We start from the raw sequence: 18,321 nt of genomic DNA on the forward strand, positions 1-18,321 counted from the left end.
TACTGTAGCTTATCGTTTTTTGATGTAACATACGCAGTACAGAATACAGAAATTGAAGTAATGAAACTTGTTTCAATTCATGTTATGAATTGCCTACAAATTTATAAAGCAAAATTAAATGTAACTAAATAAAATCATATGATTTAAAAAAACGAAATGCATAGAAAACTATTACCTAATTCAATAGAAGATGCAATTATTAGTCAAACTGGATGCAAACAAAATTATTGATAATGGTATTTTAGAGTTAGGGTGGTAAAACAGGGATCAAATCACTTATACATTTATTCTACGAACTTGCATCATCTTAAATATAAAAACTTTTCAGCCCTTTTCTAAATAAATAAAAGGAAATAAAATAAAAAGAAATAAAATATCAACTAACCATCGAAATATATTCTACTACAGAATTACTCAGAAATAAATGAAAAACAACCAACAAAGCACTGCACCAGTTCAAATAATTAAAGCCAATTACATTCGTTTTTAAGATGATATCATTGTTGCATAAATTATAGATTAGAAGAGTGTGAAGGAAAACTAAGAAATGGGAAGTTTTTAGTAAAGAAACAATGTTTAGGGACTTCTAAAATTAATATTAATGTTAGAGTTCTCGAAATTAATTTAGCAGATTATGATGTTGCTATCAACATTTTTTATTTGTTAGACTTTGATGTAAAAAAATAAAGATATTATACACATTAGAAGGATGGATACAGAATGATTATTAAAAATATTGAAATTTGGTTGTTATTCTACACAATGTAGAACTTGCAGATACAAAATTAAATACGATATTAATACACATACACTTGTTTTGTTCTGGTGCTACTTTTGGTTTCTCCATTGTTCACTATATTGGTTGTGTGGTGATAGCTGTTTAGCTACTGTGGTTGTGGAAATGAGCATCTGAAGTGGTCACCATCACATTACAGTTGTCATGAGGACATCTCTGTCTCTTTTACATGGATGTATTTTTTGATGGAAATAATGTGATATTGTTCCACAATGTTCTTGAGCATTCACAAGTATTCGCGAATATTAATAAATGTTTTCTAATGTTCTGGAATTTTCTTGAATGATATAGGATACAAGGAGGCAACAGCACATATTACATTGATCTGCAATCTTACATAATTGGCTTAATTAATGAGTTGTGCAGTTCCCTAAACACAGAGTAACAACTCATAGAAAAGTGTATTCCTTCACAGACAGACAGTATGTAAAAATACTGGTTGTGCCATGAAAGAAAATGATTAGAGTCAACAAACAAATAAGTGAATACAGAATATGATAATAACAGAAGAAAAATATTTAAATCTATTCATACAATACTGAACCAAAACAAAAGAAAAAATTATACAACAGAATATCTAAATCTGCTCAACGTTCATTGCAAACTGTCATCAAAAAGCTTCTAAACAACATGATAGAAGCACAAATATTAACCATAATAAGGTTTAGGAAGCACTAATTTCTGGTAGGAGGAAGGTACATTATTTTTATCATTAAAACACAAGAACCAGTATTCCAGTGTTGCAGAATGACTTCAAAACAATGTCCCAATTTCGACTGGATTTAATTATAAATGTAATAGATATTCATATCAGGCTGAATCCAATTTGCATAGCTATAAAATGTTGATAGTTTCCATAATGATTATCACAGAATGGAAGCCAGCGAGGCCTATTGCTTCATCTGTTTTCAAAGGAATCATTGCAGTCCATATGTAGCACTCACAGAAAAAATCCTTTTTGCACAAGTAAAAAAAAATGAAGCAGGCATACTAGTCCTAAATTCGGAGCTCAGATTATTTCTAGGTACCTCAAGGAACAATAAACATTAAATATTAATTGTAGAACAATACAAACAAATATGTATAACACTTCATTTCAGAGGACATGCTGCTTAACACAATCAAAGTAAGATGTTTTTCGAAACTCCATGAAATTAAGCAAGGAGAAAAAACAGAATCTGCGTGATAATAATGTTTGTAGATTATTTTTAAAGACAACTGAGGCTGAGTCAATCAGTGCTAGCAGTGGGTTTCCAAGTTACAATATGTGAGTACACATGAAAGACATCGTACATCTAATCTTAGTACCACACAATCAGGTTCAGTATAATGTACAAATATGAGGAAAGAAATTGATATTAAGCTGTTCATATTAAATGGAAAGTGATTATAAATTTCATCCATTCATAGTGTTAATGGTGAGTGCCGATATAAGATTTAAGAGTGCACTGCCTAACACAGTTTATATATTGATAATTCATGGTTTTACTGTCTGACATCAACGATTCGCTTAAAATGACGCTCTAAATGCTTTTAAGAACCTCATGACCTGTCAACTGAAACTGGGTATTAAATAAAGAATTTTGTTGGCAGTCGAGGCGGTAATCATGACATTTTCAGATTTTTGGAACCCTTGTCTCAGCTAATAGTGGATGCAAGTAATTTCCTTTTCACACACAGGACGATGAAATACTTTCATCTTCCTACATTGCTGGAAGGTTAATAATGTAAACAAAGAGAAATACTGAGACTGTAGTAAAGAGTGTAAGGCATGTTGTTAAGAAAAACTGTTAGTTTATTAAATAACTGCAGGTCATTGAAGTCCACTGATAATGGGGCCACATGCTCACTACAAGAATAAGAAATTATCACGAAATTATATGAAATGGATGTTTTAAAAGGAAGGACTAGCGTAGATTATATGAGTAATTATACAAAATAGGAGCAGGATCAAGTCCATTGACACAGTGCACACGCATCATAAAAAACGACAAATAATAGAAAACAATATGTATAAATACATATGTGGAAGAGGTTTTAGATCCAGGAGGTGGCAATGAAAAAAGATCTACTCTCCCTCTCTCTCTCTCTCTCTCTCTCTCTCTCTCTCTCTCTCTCCCTCTCTCTCTTACACAGTGAATCACATAATAATTCGACTGGCATTAGCAAAGCTGCGTTGCAGAAATTAAAGGTGAAATCAGTCGAGATTCGCTATAGGAACATAGTCTCCGAATCATGGGCAAATGTATAATGATAAGATAAAAGACACGGTATATTATCCACTAACATATTGGAACACATTTATCTCCCCAGATGAGCAAGTTACGGAGTGACATAGAATTAATCGAAAGTGATCAGTGTCAATGACGAATTCATAGGATTTACCCTTCCAAAACAAGGAAAATAAGTTAAGCTTACTTTTATGCTATAGTCAGACTTCGTCCCCTTTCTTATCTAACATAAGACTGGGATAAAAAAGGGCCACTCAGCAACCATTGATAAATAGCTAAAGCAGCGACAAAAACTGGTTCCGCGAAATGTGTGTTCCCAGTCCTTGCTACTAACGCACCAAATCAGTTTTTGTGCATTACTATTTTAGTGCATAGATGCGTAATTCACTCGTTTGCAATGTTTTGACGTCGGCTTGGAAGTAAATGGGACAACACATACAAAAGCCCTGGGAAAGCGTGTAGTTCTGGCGGCGGCAGCTGGCCTTACTTGGTGACGTTGATCTGGTCCTCGACTTCGACGCTGCCCAGCCGGCGGTACACGGAGAAGAGCGTCCTGTTGTCCCTGCCGCCGGACCCGCGGCCGTCGATCACTATGTACACGTAGCGCCGCGACGTCGTGAAGTAGCTGTTCAGGTCCACCGTGTACGAGTCGTCCACCTGCTGGGAACCCGGGCCCGCGTACCTGCCACGGAACACCTCTGTGTCTCACATTACGTAAAAGCGAGTCGCGAAATTAAAGTATGGCGTGTCGTATTGTGACTGAGCTTGCAGAATCACATACATAAAAGTCACTCGCAACTCAAATATTTCCTTTTAAGAGACAGCACTGGGAAACGTTGATGTGTACATACAATAAATGTCCCTCCAAAATAACCACATACAATAAAAACACACAGAAAAATCACTCGCAGAAATGATTCACATAGTTAAGTATGTACAATTTGGGTTGGTGCATAAGTTAGTAGCGTTAATCCGTAAGTTTAACAAAAAGAACAGGTACACGTAACAGAGACTTCAGTCATCAATAATATATTCTCCTTCACCATTTAGAACACTGTGCCAACGCTGAGGTAACTTTTCGATTTCACAACAGTAGAAATGACGTTGTTTTGAGGCGAAGAACTCGTCGAACCATTTTCGGATCACACTTTTATTCGGAAATGAAGTTAATTGAACCTTTTCGATAGATAGTGGAAAAGGTGAATATCTGAGGGCGCAAGATCAGGTTAATACGGTGGGTGCCGAATGACAGCCCAACCCAGCTCCCGTATAGCGTTTTTTGTCAGTATACCAGAGTGCGAGCAGGCGTTTTCGTGGAGTAGCTTGACTTTATGCAGTCTTCTTTGTCGTTTTTCTTGGATTGTGTTTGTTATACGTCCCAGCTGTCGACAGTAAATGTCAACAGTGATTGTTACACAGTGATAAAGCAATTCATAGCACACCACAACATGGCTATTCCACCAGGTGCATAACATTACCTTTTGTGGATGCACGAGGTCTTTGTATGGGGAGATACTGCTTCCTTTCGGCTCAAGTGTGCCTTTTTTTTTTCTTACGTTAGCATAAAGACAGCAGCCGGCCGGAGTCGCCGAGCAGTTCTACGCGCTACAGTCCGGAACCGCGCTGCTGCTACGGTCGCAGGCTCGAATCCTGCCTCGGGCATGGATGTGTGTGATGTCCTTAGGTTAGTTAGGTTTAAGTAGTTCTAAGTTCTAGGGGACTGATGACCTCAGCAGTCCCATAGTGTTCACAGCCATTTGAACCATAAAGACAGCATTTCTCGTCGTCAGTAACGATACAGGATAGGAATAATCGGTATTGCTCATGAGTTAACTGATGACGATCTTCATCAAACCCCGAAGATTTTCCTGAACATGGATACACTAATGCCAAAGTGGTCCTTCCTAAAACGAGAAAACCATGTTCCTGCCATATTCCGCACAATGAATGGCATTATCTCAATACACGACGCAAATCTTTTAGCTGCCGCCACTGCTGTCACCACTCTACAGACTTCAAACAGAAGAATATGTCGGAAGTGTTCGGTTTCTCCAGTTCGAACTCCATTTTCTAGTGTCCGTAGCTCCACTCACTATTTCCAAATGGCAAAATGATAATATGTAAACTGAAAAAGCAACAGTAAACTACAAATCAAAAATCACAATCGGTAAACAAATGCTTAGGTAACGGTATACAATCATGGAAGACAAACACACTACGAACGTATGCACCAACCTAATCTAACACCATCAGCGGGGACCAGTGAAATGTCTATGACACCACTGCCATCCCAACCTGGAATACAGAATGCAAAGTTAATAAGTTTTTATTAAAGTTATCTCAGTCAACATAAAATACTACATTGTTAAGGCCTTCGCTGGCACTTGTTGGATATCACCTTTTGATTTCTGTGTCGGCATCTTTGTCCGCGTTTGCTTAACAATTTTTCTGAAATTTCACCAGCACGAGTGGTTGGAATTGTTAAGCGTTCACTTTTCCATTGCTGGTGGCGCCGCAGCCAATACGTCAATCTAAAACATATTTCGTCAAATGACTTCGCTGAGACACGGTTCCTATCCTAATCTACTTGATATACTCTAAAACCTCATGTCTCGACTTGTTTACTAACTGAGAAAACCAACGCAGCTGTAGTAAGATAAACGATTCAGCACATCTGACCAGTCCTATGATCTGTCAGAGTAAAACCTGTGTTACCCTTACTAGCCAAGAGCCTTCGTCAACAAGTCTGTCTTGCCTCCCAGTGAGCTCACACAATGAATATTTTTGACAGCCAGTCGGAGGACAGTACTTCTTTCCACATTAATTTTTGCTCTCAATGCTACGAGGGCGGTTCAGAAAGTAACCTCCGATTGATCACAGTGCGGGTTGTGGGGGGAGTAGCGACGCCATCTGTGCGTTCACGCACTCAACAGGTCAGTCGGCATCAAGCCGTGGTCGAGTGAATGTCGTACCTGCGCTAGTTTAGTTTTTGTGGCAGTTTGAAATGTGTGCTGCAATAGAAAACCCCGCCAAATGTGAAGTGCGTGCTGTCATAAGGTTTTTTACAGCCAAAGGATATTCTGCAGCAGCTATTCATCGTGAGCTTTGTGCCGTGTACGGACCAAGAGTTATGAGTGAAGGAGTTGTCCGTGAATGGGTACGTTTATTTAAAAGTGGACGAGAAAACGTTCATGATGAAGAGAGGAGTGGTAGACCATCATTGGTGACTGACGAACTCGTTCAGACAGTTGATGTAAAAGTTCGTGAAAATCGACGTTTCTCAATGTCGGAGTTGTCTACTGGTTTTCCACAGATTTCTAAGACTCTCTTGTACGAGATAGTGACAGCAAGATTGGGTTACCGTAAGTTCTGTGCACGATGGGTGCCCAAAATTCTTACTGACCACCACAAAACTCAAAGAATGGCCTCTGCATTAGACTTTCTGTCACGTTATGAGGACGAAGGAGAACCATTGTTATACAGAATCGTGACCGGTGACGAAACCTGGATTAAGTACGTGAACCCTGAGACAAAAGAACAATCAAAGATGTGGGCACATTCAAATTCGCCTACCAAACCAAGAAAAGCCTCGCAAGATTTTTCTGCCAGAAAACTGATGGCAACGGTGTTTTGGGATGCCAAAGGGGTGTTGTTGGTTGAATTCATGGAACGTGGTACGACCATTAATCAAGACGTGTACTGTGAAACAATAAAAACGTTACGACGGGCTATACAGAACAAACGCCGTGGTATGCTGACTTCCGGTATCGTTTTTTTGCACGATAACGCCCGTCCTCACTCTGCTCGCAGAACAACGGCCCTTCTTGTGTCCTTCAAGTGGGACGTTATCAACCATCCACCTTACAGCCCAGACCTGGCGCCAAGTGATTATCACCTCTTCATGCATTTGAAGAAATGGCTCGGGTCACAGCGGTTTGATGACGACGAAGAGCTCAAAGATGCGGTCACAGGCTGGCTCCAGGCACAAGCGGGTGATTTTTATGCAGAAGGAATTTCAAAGCTTGTGAAGAGATACGATAAGTGCCTCAATCGCTATGGAGACTATGTAGAAAAATAGTGCAAAGATGTAGTTGTAAGATGTATGTATTAAAATATTTTTATTTAACTTGGTGTATTTTTTTAAATCAACCGGAGGTTACTTTCTGAACGGCCCTCGTATTTATAATTTACTGCAGGGGTTTGGAAAATAAAGATTGTCTTCCCACATGAGATCTCTTCTGAAGAGCACGTTGCAAGACATCCCGGATATGCTCAATAATGTTCACGTCTGGAGGGGGGGGGGGGGGGTGTTTGGCGGCTAGCGCAAGTGTTTAAACTCAGAAGAGTGTTCCCGGAGACACTCTGTAGCAATTCTGGGAGTGTGCGGTGTAGCATTGACCTCATGGAATTGCCCAAGTCCGTCGGAATGCGCAGTGGATATGAATGGATGCAGGTGATCAGACAGATTACTTACGTACGTGTCACGTGTCAGAGTCGTATCTAGACGTATCAGGGGTCCCAGTCACTGCAACTGCACACGCCCCACACCATTACAGAGCCTCCACCAGCTTGAACAGTCCCCCGCTGACATGCAGTGTCCATGGATTCATGAGGTTGTCTCCATACCCGTACACGTCCACCCGCTCGATACAATTTGATACGAGACTCGTCCGACCAGGCAACATGTTTCCAGTCATCAACAGTCCAGTGTCGGTGTTCACGGGCCCAGGCGTAAAGTCTTGTGTCGTGCAGTCATCAAGGGTACATGAGTTGGCCTTCGGTTCCGAAAGCCCATATTGATGATACTTCGTTGAATGGTTCGCAAGCTGACACTTGTTGATGATCCAGCATTGAAATCTGCAGCAATTTGCGGAAGGGTTGCACTTCACGTTTAACGATTCTCTTCAGTCGTCGTTGGTCCCGTCCTTGCATAATCATTTTCCGGCCGCAGCAATGTCGGAGATTTGATGTTTTACCTGATTCCTGATGTACGCGGTACACTCGTGAAATGGTCGTGCGGGATAATCACCATTTCATCGCTGGAGATGCTGTGTGCCATCGCTCGTGCGCCGACTGTAGCACCACGTTCAAACTCCCTTGAATCTTGATAACCAGTCATTGTAGCAGCAGTAACCGATCTAACAACTGCGCCAGACACTTGTCCTATATAGCCGTTGCCGACTGCAGCGCCGTATTCTGCCTGTTTGCATATCTCTGTATTTGAAAACGCTTGCCTATACTAGTTTCTTTGTCGGTTCAGTGTATCTTTACCTGTTTGCTTTGAACTGAGGTAATACTTTCTTAACAATCAAGACAGAGACAAGTTATATGCAGTGCTGGGATTCGTGGTGGAAACTGGTGTTATTTAAGCGTGTAAGACCTGCTGGCCGGTGAATCACTCATCACGGTCGAGTAGCGGTTTCTGTTGCCACCAGCCTGTCGGTGTCCATCATGTGGGCGGCAGTCCGTTGGTCTCCCACGAAGAGCGAGTCTATCATAAACGTTCGGCCACTATTTACGTGAGGGGAGGATACCTTCCAATTCTGAACTTTCATTCACACCATGCTTTAGATACCCACGGCACCTGGTATTAGGACCTTTTTATCTTCTTAGACATGTGTTCGTTCTATTACAAACCGCAGAATGCTGAAGTATGCAACTATATGTAACATGGCTTAAACATATAAACTCTTAATTGAGGTTCGAAATATCAACACTTTTGAGCAATTTTCTAATACTCGAATCGAAAATTGTCTTGGAAGTCATGGCATTAGTCTAAACAAACAGTTTGTTTTTCAGAAAAATGGAACTGAGATAAACAACTTTGTTGAGGACATAAGCACAGCATTCAGGAAAGAGCACGAAGGTTGTAGTTGTCCCTTCTTTTCGATACTGTGAACTACGCCTTGCCTGCTTACAGTCTTGACCAGTTCGGAAATGCCGGCCGCGGTAGCCGAGCGGTTCTAGGCGCTGGAGTCCGGAACCGCGCAACTGCTACGGTCGCAGGTTCGAATCCTGCCTCGGGCATGGATGTGTGTGATGTCCTTAGGTTCGTTAGGTTTAAGTAGTTCTAAATTCTAGGGGACTGATGACCTCAGATGTTAAGTCCCATAGTGCTCAGAGCCATTTAAACCATTTGAAGTTCGGAAATAGTGGCAATGTTCTATAATGAATTAAATCCTATTAATCGAACAGAAAACAGAGAATACTCTACAGGAACACTTTAACACGGGCAAGTAATTGTTCTAGAAAACCACATCCCAGGGTGTCCCACATGGCTCCATACTAGGCTCAATCCTATTTCTGCTCAATATGGATGATTTCAGACAAAATAGATCCCCTATTAGTTTTTTTAGCCAGATGCTTCTGTGGTAGTTGAAAAAGAGAATGAAGAGAAAACTTCTGAGTGGATGATCAGTAATTCAGTTGAAAACCTTACAATCAAAATTAGGCTAGAATAAGATGTTGTATTATAACTGAATTTACACAAAAATTTCAGCTAACACACACACACACACACACACACACACACACACACACACACACTGATCACCTAGCAAACAAATTAAGTAGCTTCAAATTTGTAATCCAGACGTCGTCAACTACAATTCATATGGGCCGACAAAAATTAGCTTGTAGCTATTCTTATCAGCTTAATATCTGATACCTCCTGCATCGCAGATTGTTTAGGAAGTCGGCATTACCTCGCGCTGGCCTCCTGGTAACAGCAAAATGGCTCTGAGCACTATGGGACTTAACTGCTGAGGTCATCAGTCCCCTAGAACTTAGAACTACTTAAACCTAACTAACCTAAAAACATCACACACATCCATGCCCGAGGCAGGATTCAAACTTGCGACCGTAGCGGTCGCGCGGTTCCAGCCGTAGCGCCTAGAACCGCTCGGCCACTACGGCCGGCTCCTGGTAGCAGCAGCTCGCACTGGCCTCAAGCTGCATTTGGGCGACTTTGGGTCTGTCTCCTATCCCTGCTAACCTACCTGTTAGGGAAAAGAGTATTAAAATCCCTACAGTAATTCCTGAAGTCATTATCCACATACAGACATAAAAATGCGGAGGAGGACTTTAAGTTATAATATGTATGGATGATTCCTAAAAGTTCTGCCATTCACTCGTAGGTGACAATGGCACCGTTGTCACATTCATCATAGTTCAGCCAATTTGTACGAAATATTTATAAATTATATACACGAGAGTACTTTTTCCATTATGGGCTAAGAAAATGATGAAATAATAAAAGAAACAGAAGAAGTGGAAGGACCAAACGAATGGAAGTGCTTATTCCACGAAGGAAATTTTTGCCCGTTTTTGAAACGGTCCTTCTGTCTCATCCTCGAAACTTGCATGGCGCCGCGCTGCTGTTGCTGCCAGAATGTACGCAGGCTTTGCGGTGTGGGGACCGCCAGAAAAGTCACGCCAAGCATTGCTCCACAAGTATACTCGGGAACATTTGCTGGTGAACCCAGATTAGTCCTCAGCACGACTACATTATGAAATCAGTTTCAATAAAGGTCACTAGACCGCACTTTGAACTGCGAGACAGGGTTAAAATCTTCACTATTCCACTACCACTAATAAAGTCATCTACTTTCGAAAGACTCTCAGATACGGCGACTAGATTAGAAAACGAGCACTACAAACGGTCACTACACTGTCACCAGCTGGTTTCTGGTAACTGGCCGGCCGAAGTGGCCGAGCGGTTCTAGGCGCTTCAGTCTGGAACCGCGCGACCGCTACGGCCGCAGGTTCGAATCCTGCCTCGGGCATGGATGTGTGTGATGTCCTTAGATTAGTAAGGTTTAAGTAGTTCTAAGTTCTAGGGGACTGATGACCTCAGAAGTTAAGTCCCATAGTGCTCGGAACTATTTGAACCATTTTTTCCTGGTAACTTCTGCCAATAATGTTCTCCGAAGACAAAACAGAACTATAATATAAAGACAAAGAAAAGGGTGGAGGACACACTCAAAAGCACATTTCGTTTTGTACCCACCACTCAGCTCCATGACACTGGTCCAGCAACGGTAATTAATTATTCCAAGAAGCCTTTCACAACAGAGAACTTTTTTCCCTTTTCGGAATACATTTCGAATTATTCGCTGTCAACTTATAAATCTTTACTCCCCTACGTTACGGTGTCTGGTCATACTATTTGAGCTCGTCGGTGGGAAGCTTAAAGTATTTTTCCCCTTTTTCTGTACATATAAGCAAAGCAATTTTTCTCAAATAATTCCTGGCTTGCAGAAAATAGTAATAATTTCATAAATATATAAAAATGGGCCAGTTAACAGTTAGTTAAAGTGGCGACATGGTTCTTTCTTGTGTACATATTACAAATGGTTTATGAATCTTTAATATCTGTACTACGTTATTCGAGATTCTCAACGGCCAATACCCTCTAAACAATAAGACTAGCACGAGCTGCTTCCGACTTCTTAAACAATCTGCGAGGGCGTGAAGGTAAATGCGGGAAAAAGTAAGTAAAGAAATTACTACTACGCCAGACATGTCGTCCAGTAGTTGAGGCATACTGCTACCCATACGTAGCTGGAGCAGTAAAATGGTATCAACATCACGATCCCTGTACAGTCAAAACAGTGAGGTGATGTTCTTGACATCTACTACAACATCCAATTTAACTAATTTCTAAAGGACAATGATGGTATGTTGCATATCAGTATACTCAGTACGACTCTCATGTATAAATTTTTGTTTTTTACTCATGTACTATTGTAAGTAGGCTGTTTAGGTTTTTTTTATTGGTAACGCCACCTCTGTATGAAAATCACTGGCTGTGCTGTGTGCAGTCTGTGGCTGCTTTGCATTGTTGTAATACTCGCCATTGTAGTGTTAGGCAGCTGGATGTGAACAGCGCGTAGCGTTGCGCAGTTGGAGGTGAGCCGCCAGCAGTGGTGGATGTGGGGAGAGAGATGGCGGAGTTTTGAAATTTGTCATGAACTGCTATATTTATATATGATGATATCAAGGTAAATACATTGTTTGTTCTCTATTAATATCTTTCATTTGCTAACTATCCCTATCAGTAGTTAGTGCCTTCCATAGTTTGAATCTTTTATTTAGCTGGCAGTAGTGGCGCTCGCTGTATTGCAGTAGCTTGAGCAGCGAAGATTTTTGTGAGGTAAGTGATTTGTGAAAGGTATAGTTTAATGTTAGTCAGGGCCATTCTTTTGTAGGGAATTTTGAAAGTCAGATTGCGTTGCGCTAACAAAATATTGTGTGTCAGTTTAAGCACAGTCATGTATAATTGTCCAAAGGGTACGTTTCATATGTCGACCCTTAGCCGAGGATACCTCACTGGAATCTTCTGATTTTTTTTTTCTTGTAGTTTGTGTAATTAGTGTAGCTTTTGTTTATTGCTAGCGCGTAATTGTAGAGAAAATCTCCTTTGTAGTTGCAGTCTTTCATTGTTGTACAGTAAAACAGTTGTGGCATGCATGTAGATTTGCACCAAGTATTTCGCAGCTGCAATTAACTAGATATTATTTTCAGTGTTATGTTAATGTGTTCTCTTATTTTTGCTCTTCAAATTGTGCTTTTCTGTGTTATCGTGAAATATTGTGACAATAATGGCGTGTGAAAAACGTAATACTAGGCTCCAAAGTAAATTGAGAAATGACAGTGAAGACGAAAGCAGTGTGTTAGCGCCGCAGAGTAATGAATTAACTAATGTTCAAAGTAGTAATTTGGTAATTGTGCATAGGGAAATGGAGCGGGCGGCAAACAATGGTGTAGACAGTGAAACAATTAGAGAACAGGGAAGCATTATCGATCGATCGGTCGGCAACAGCTCGCCTCAGGAATCCGAAATGACAGGAAACAATCTCGCAAATACTGTAGATTCAGGTTTCGGATCCTCACCGTTTTCTCAAATAAGTCAAGACACATTTTCTGCTTGTCAAAATGTGAATGTTTCCGGTGCAAATTCACTGCCGAAAAGCACTGAGGAACATGTTCCAGACACCAGTGCATTGTTATTACAATTAATACAGCAAATGGGACAAACACAGCAAAAGCTTCAAAAGTTAGACACAATGGAACAAAATCTTCAAAAGTTAGACACCACACTTGAACAAACACGTGAAGATTTAACTACTGAGTTACATAACATTGAATCGAAATGTCAAAAAGTCTGTAATGACGTAAAAACACAAATTTGTGAGCATTTTCAACCTATTTTTTCGCGGCATGAAAATGCATTAAAGAATCACGAAGCAGCCATAAAAGAACTGCAAGCCATTGTTCATGAAAATCATGAGACCTTGTGGGCTAAAATTGACTCAGTTGCATCTACCGATTCGGTTACGCAACTTGCAAAAACTCAGGATAACTTAAAGGACACAGTAGATTCGATTTCAACACAAATGGACACTCTGAAACTTGGTTCAGAAAAACACACTGAGGAAATGTGTTCACTATCGGAGAAAGTAGCCGAACTTTCGGATCAGGTCACTAACTTATCTACAAAGGTATGATGATGATCTGAATGACACAAGACCTGTAGCCTTCACTGACACTGAAGAGTATGTAGAAATTAGAAAATTCAAACAAAATCAAAATCAAATCAATACACAGCACAAAAGAGAAATCCGGGAAGTGCAAGATCAGTTGGCACAAGTAGTACAAGAATTACGTATTTCAGAGGCCACTCGCGCTCCAATACGGGAAGAGGGACATAGAAATACGGAACAGCCACAAAATAATAACACAGCGCATTTCGGAAATTATGAAAGAAATTGGCAATGTGCACCGAATTTTGAGATTGAACAGCCGACACGACCTAACAATGACCGATATGCGACTCGCCGACATGATGATTTTGACTATAAGCTGTTCATTACAACACTTAAATTCAAAACATTTAAGAATTCTGGCAACGACATTCATCCACAAGCATGGCTCCATCAATTCTCGCATTGTTTTCCTCCCAACTGGTCGTTAGAACACAGATTAGAATTTATGTGTGGCTACTTGGAGAATGAACCAGCTGTAAGAATGCGATCGGTAATTCACGATTGCCACAGTGAAGGAGAGTTTTACCATGCCTTCCTCTCAGCATATTGGTCTCAAGCCACACAAGACCGAGTAAAACATAGCATCATAATGATGAAACGTTTCGAACAATCTGAATTTTCCAGTCTTATGAAATATTTTGAAGACATGTTGCACAAGAATCAGTACCTGTCAAACCCATACAGCCCCTCAGAACTCATCCGCATTTGCTTAATCAAATTGCCTGAACATTTACGACACATTATTTTGGCAGGGCGTTGCAAAGACGACATTGAAGCTTTTCAAGGACTCTTACAAGAATTAGAAATTGACACAGACAGTCGCGGGATGCGAAAACAGGAAAACAATCACTACAGGTCACATCCGTCACAATTCCGTGACGACAGAAGTAATAACTGGACACGACAAGGCTATTCTCACAACACAAATCGTGACCAAAACAGACACCACCCTTATGACAACCGCTGGCAGAATAATAGTTACAGAGAAAGATCACATTTCCGTAGAAATGAATATGACAGAGATAACCATAGAAATAGACAATATGGTAACCAGAACTATTATTGTCAAGGGAGGCAGAATAATTTCAGACGCAACAGTTCAGCACGCAGTTACGATTCAGGGAGAAATTCTCCACCACGTGGCCGACAAGAAAGAAACTGTGTAAACTACCGACAAAACGACAGACCTGAATTCCATCAGAACTGGCGAGCTTCAAACAGGGCAGGGCCTTCCCGTCAAAGTGAATTTGTAGAAGTTAGGTCTCCTAATCCCAATAACGGCGCGCGCCAACAAAGAGACAGACAATGACTCGCACAGCAGGCAGCCGCGTGCGCCGGCTGGCTCAGAGAAAAATAACATAGACGCTAACCTTGAGAAAAATTTTAGCATTCCTCAGCGACGTATACCGCTTGATAATTCCGTTCAAGTTGAACCTTTGCGTACTAGGAAGAGTAAAGGTTTACACCACATTTCACATGTAAAACCGTTTATTGAAAGATAATCTGCTTTTTAACTTTGTCTTTGCCATAAAACTTTTCACTTTACATTGCTAGTATGCTTTGTCAGACTTAGAATCTGTTAACATGCAACAATGTTTGAAGTTAAATATCCAGTCATGAACCAAGAGAACTTATTTAAACAGAAATTACGAATACATTGTTATTGTGAACAGATGACACAGTGTTATTGTGTGTGTACATTCTTGCTTGTTAGTTGCACATTTACGTAACGTCTATAAGGCTCACATACTTAGAACATTTACCAGTACTGCTAATGAGATTTTAATGCAACATTTTGGTTTACTTGAAAATACATTCTGGATTTAAAGTACTTTCTGTGAGATACCAGATATGACAGTGATTAGTTTATGTGACAGCTACACGATTTTATCACGACGCTACTAATGAGTGACAATTTACAATGTTGCTTTTGCAGTGTTTCTGTTTTATATCTGCACAGTTTTCTGTTTTATTCTGGATAGTAAAACAGGTTTTAGTACTAACTTTTGTGGTATAGCTACAATGAGACTGCCTTTTCCGTAGCACAACAATACGTTACAGCACAGTACTTTCCTCATCACGGCAATAAGCGTAATAACTAAGACATTTATACGCAAAGCATTTCACTTTTGTGTATTATGAGGTAAGTACATTGACTTCAGCAGAACTTAGCTTTCGGAGGACGATAACTACGACACTTCCACACAGATTATGTTGCAACAAGACGCACATTTAGCGCTACAGTACACGTATTTGAGTGATTAATTTTGTACTTAAAACATTTATTTTTAAAGATTTTTGAATTACAAAGAAAGTTTTCTGTGATACATTTCATTCCATTGCAGTAATCTGTAACACCTGAGGGTATAATTACATTAATCCTCAGGGGGGTACACGCTTCCTTTGTGTACCATGTGTGTGGCAACCACAAGGAACCCTAGCTAATATGGTATTTGCTTATACAACTTTACACATTGGTACCATATTTCTCTAACACACAAATTACACAGCTATCTGATCATTTAACTGAGAGATAAACATTTTTTTACTACATCAGTGACACATGTTTACGCAATACACAGTTGGGTAACTTCACACTTATGAAACTGTATTTTGTCTGTACTTTGTAAACTGTTCATATTTTTTCGAAATCATTGTGATACTATGAGAGCTTTGAATGATGTATTTGGTATGAGATCATGATTTTTAAAGTACGTTTGAGGTAGGTGACACTATTTAAATGAGCAGAGAATATTTTTTATGATTTGGAATTATTGCAGAAAGCTACGACCTTTTTGAGATTTGACTGAGGTGGTATGATGTTATTATTACGACGACGATGTGTACTATGCTGTTGAGATATGTTTATGATCAATAAGATGATGCTACCGTATACGAGAAATAAGAAGTATGTTGGAAACCAAGAAGTGTACTTTAAGAGTTATGAAATGTGCGTAAATGCGTGACTGTATCACAATGCTGACGAATATTTTATTTGGACACTTATATTTATAGGGTTTTGTTTCTACACATTTGCAACGCAAATTCTCGACCCGTGAAATTTTGTATATGAGACTGTCACAGTAGCGGAAACTGCTGTCATAAATATTTCCATAAGAAAGTTAAGTGACCACCTGCACGTAATGCGTCGTGGGCACGCAGCTGTGTCAGACGCCGGGAGAACAAGTCATTAGTGAGTGCCTCATCAGAAGCACAGGTAGAATAAAAGAAAGGGGAGGCCACTGTCCTCGCTATTGACATTTCCTTGTTGAAATCATACTGTGGAGCTCGTAATTTATGATATTTACTAAAATGCCTAATGAAATGATTAGAAACATTTTACATCTATTGTCTTTGTAGTTAAGAGATTGCTCATTTTGTTTAATATCTGGTTTCCAGCTGTGTTGCAGCATTGGTTTTATAAAATAAACTTAAATGGATCTGCTAATGTGAACACTTTCTGTCAACAGATTTATTAAATAAGTATTTTCTGATCCACATTCTTCGAAAAAGGAGCTCTTGGAATGGAGAGAACAATAAGAAGGGACTATTAACAGTAACTGCATCTATAATTTTCTTTTCAAGTACTTGGTAATTTCTTTTGTAGAATAATTTGTGGTGCACCACTTTAATTACTTAGACATTAAGATGTGATTATACATTTCCCTTATCTGCATTGTTATCTTTAGTGTACTATTTTTTCTGCTTGAGCTTTGTCATGTTTAGGTATAAGTTATTTCATTTTCTGTTGTTGGTTGCCAGGCATAGTGCTACTGAATTTCAATTTGTGTTAATCTGCTAAGCCAGATTTATTTTTTTTGTTCGGTGCGCATTGCCTCATATTAGTTGTAATGTTGAATTGCTTGGTAATTTAGATTTACTGTAGCTTGCTTTGCGATTTTCCATTTTTTTTTTCATTGCTGTTTATATTAATTGTTTTATGTGCTGCTGCATTGCCTCGTCCCTTAGTTTAGCATCTGAGCTCAGTAGATTTAAGTTAGCTTAAGAGGGGGTAGACTATATAAGAGAATGAGTTGCGATGAATTGGAAGAAATGTATTGAGAAGTTAAACGAAAAAGTACAGAAAGCAGGTATAGATAGTACTTTTGGGAATAATGATGAACAAAGGGAGATCTCCATGCAAAATACTGCAGTGAAACAAACCCTGTCCTTTCCTTTTGTGTCATCCCTCTATATGTTTGTGTACCCTTCTGTATTTGTGTTTTTCCTGTCTTTATGTGTTTATCTGATAAGACTTATGTTGTAGAATTTTTCTAGTACTAAGCTATATTCACTATGAGGAGGAATTCTGTTATCCTCAAATATAATTTGCATTAATAATATGCTATTTACCTTGTAAATATGCTTAGACATTATTTATTCTGGTTTGTTGCTCACATGTGAAGGTGATGTTTCAAAAGTTCTTGTGATCTTTATGTATTTACTTATGTCATAATTCCTGTAACACTGATGTATATGTCTATTTCTATTCTTTTGTAAAGCCTGTTTTACTACAAATGTTATCTGTATTTTGTACCTTTGTAATTGTATTCTTATGTTATAAAATTGTAATTAACGCCATGTCATCAAATTAAGTAACTTGTCAGTTACATTTCACTGCACACGTTTCTGTTGGTCATAGTATATGGACAATATGTGAGAAGTAGGGACTGATAGTGTTTGCACGTGTGTTAATGATTCAGCAAGGGACTGGAAAACAGCATTGCTGGTTCTAAGGACAATTCCA

The 18,321-nt window shown here is 39.5% G+C and overlaps 1 protein-coding gene across 1 annotated transcript in view; it reads right to left on the minus strand.

Moving 5' to 3' along the window:
* The window catches only part of LOC126484123 (venom dipeptidyl peptidase 4-like), a 411,056-nt gene that overhangs the window by 39,263 nt on the left and 353,472 nt on the right, over positions 1–18,321 (minus strand). Inside the window, exon 13 of the mRNA XM_050107505.1 lies at positions 3,515–3,709. Within this exon, the coding sequence (XP_049963462.1) occupies positions 3,515–3,709 (195 nt within the window). The remainder of the gene's footprint in view (positions 1–3,514; positions 3,710–18,321) is intronic.

The sequence above is a fragment of the Schistocerca serialis genome, chromosome 6, assembly GCF_023864345.2.
Source record: "Schistocerca serialis cubense isolate TAMUIC-IGC-003099 chromosome 6, iqSchSeri2.2, whole genome shotgun sequence".
Lineage (NCBI taxonomy): Eukaryota > Metazoa > Arthropoda > Insecta > Orthoptera > Acrididae > Schistocerca > Schistocerca serialis.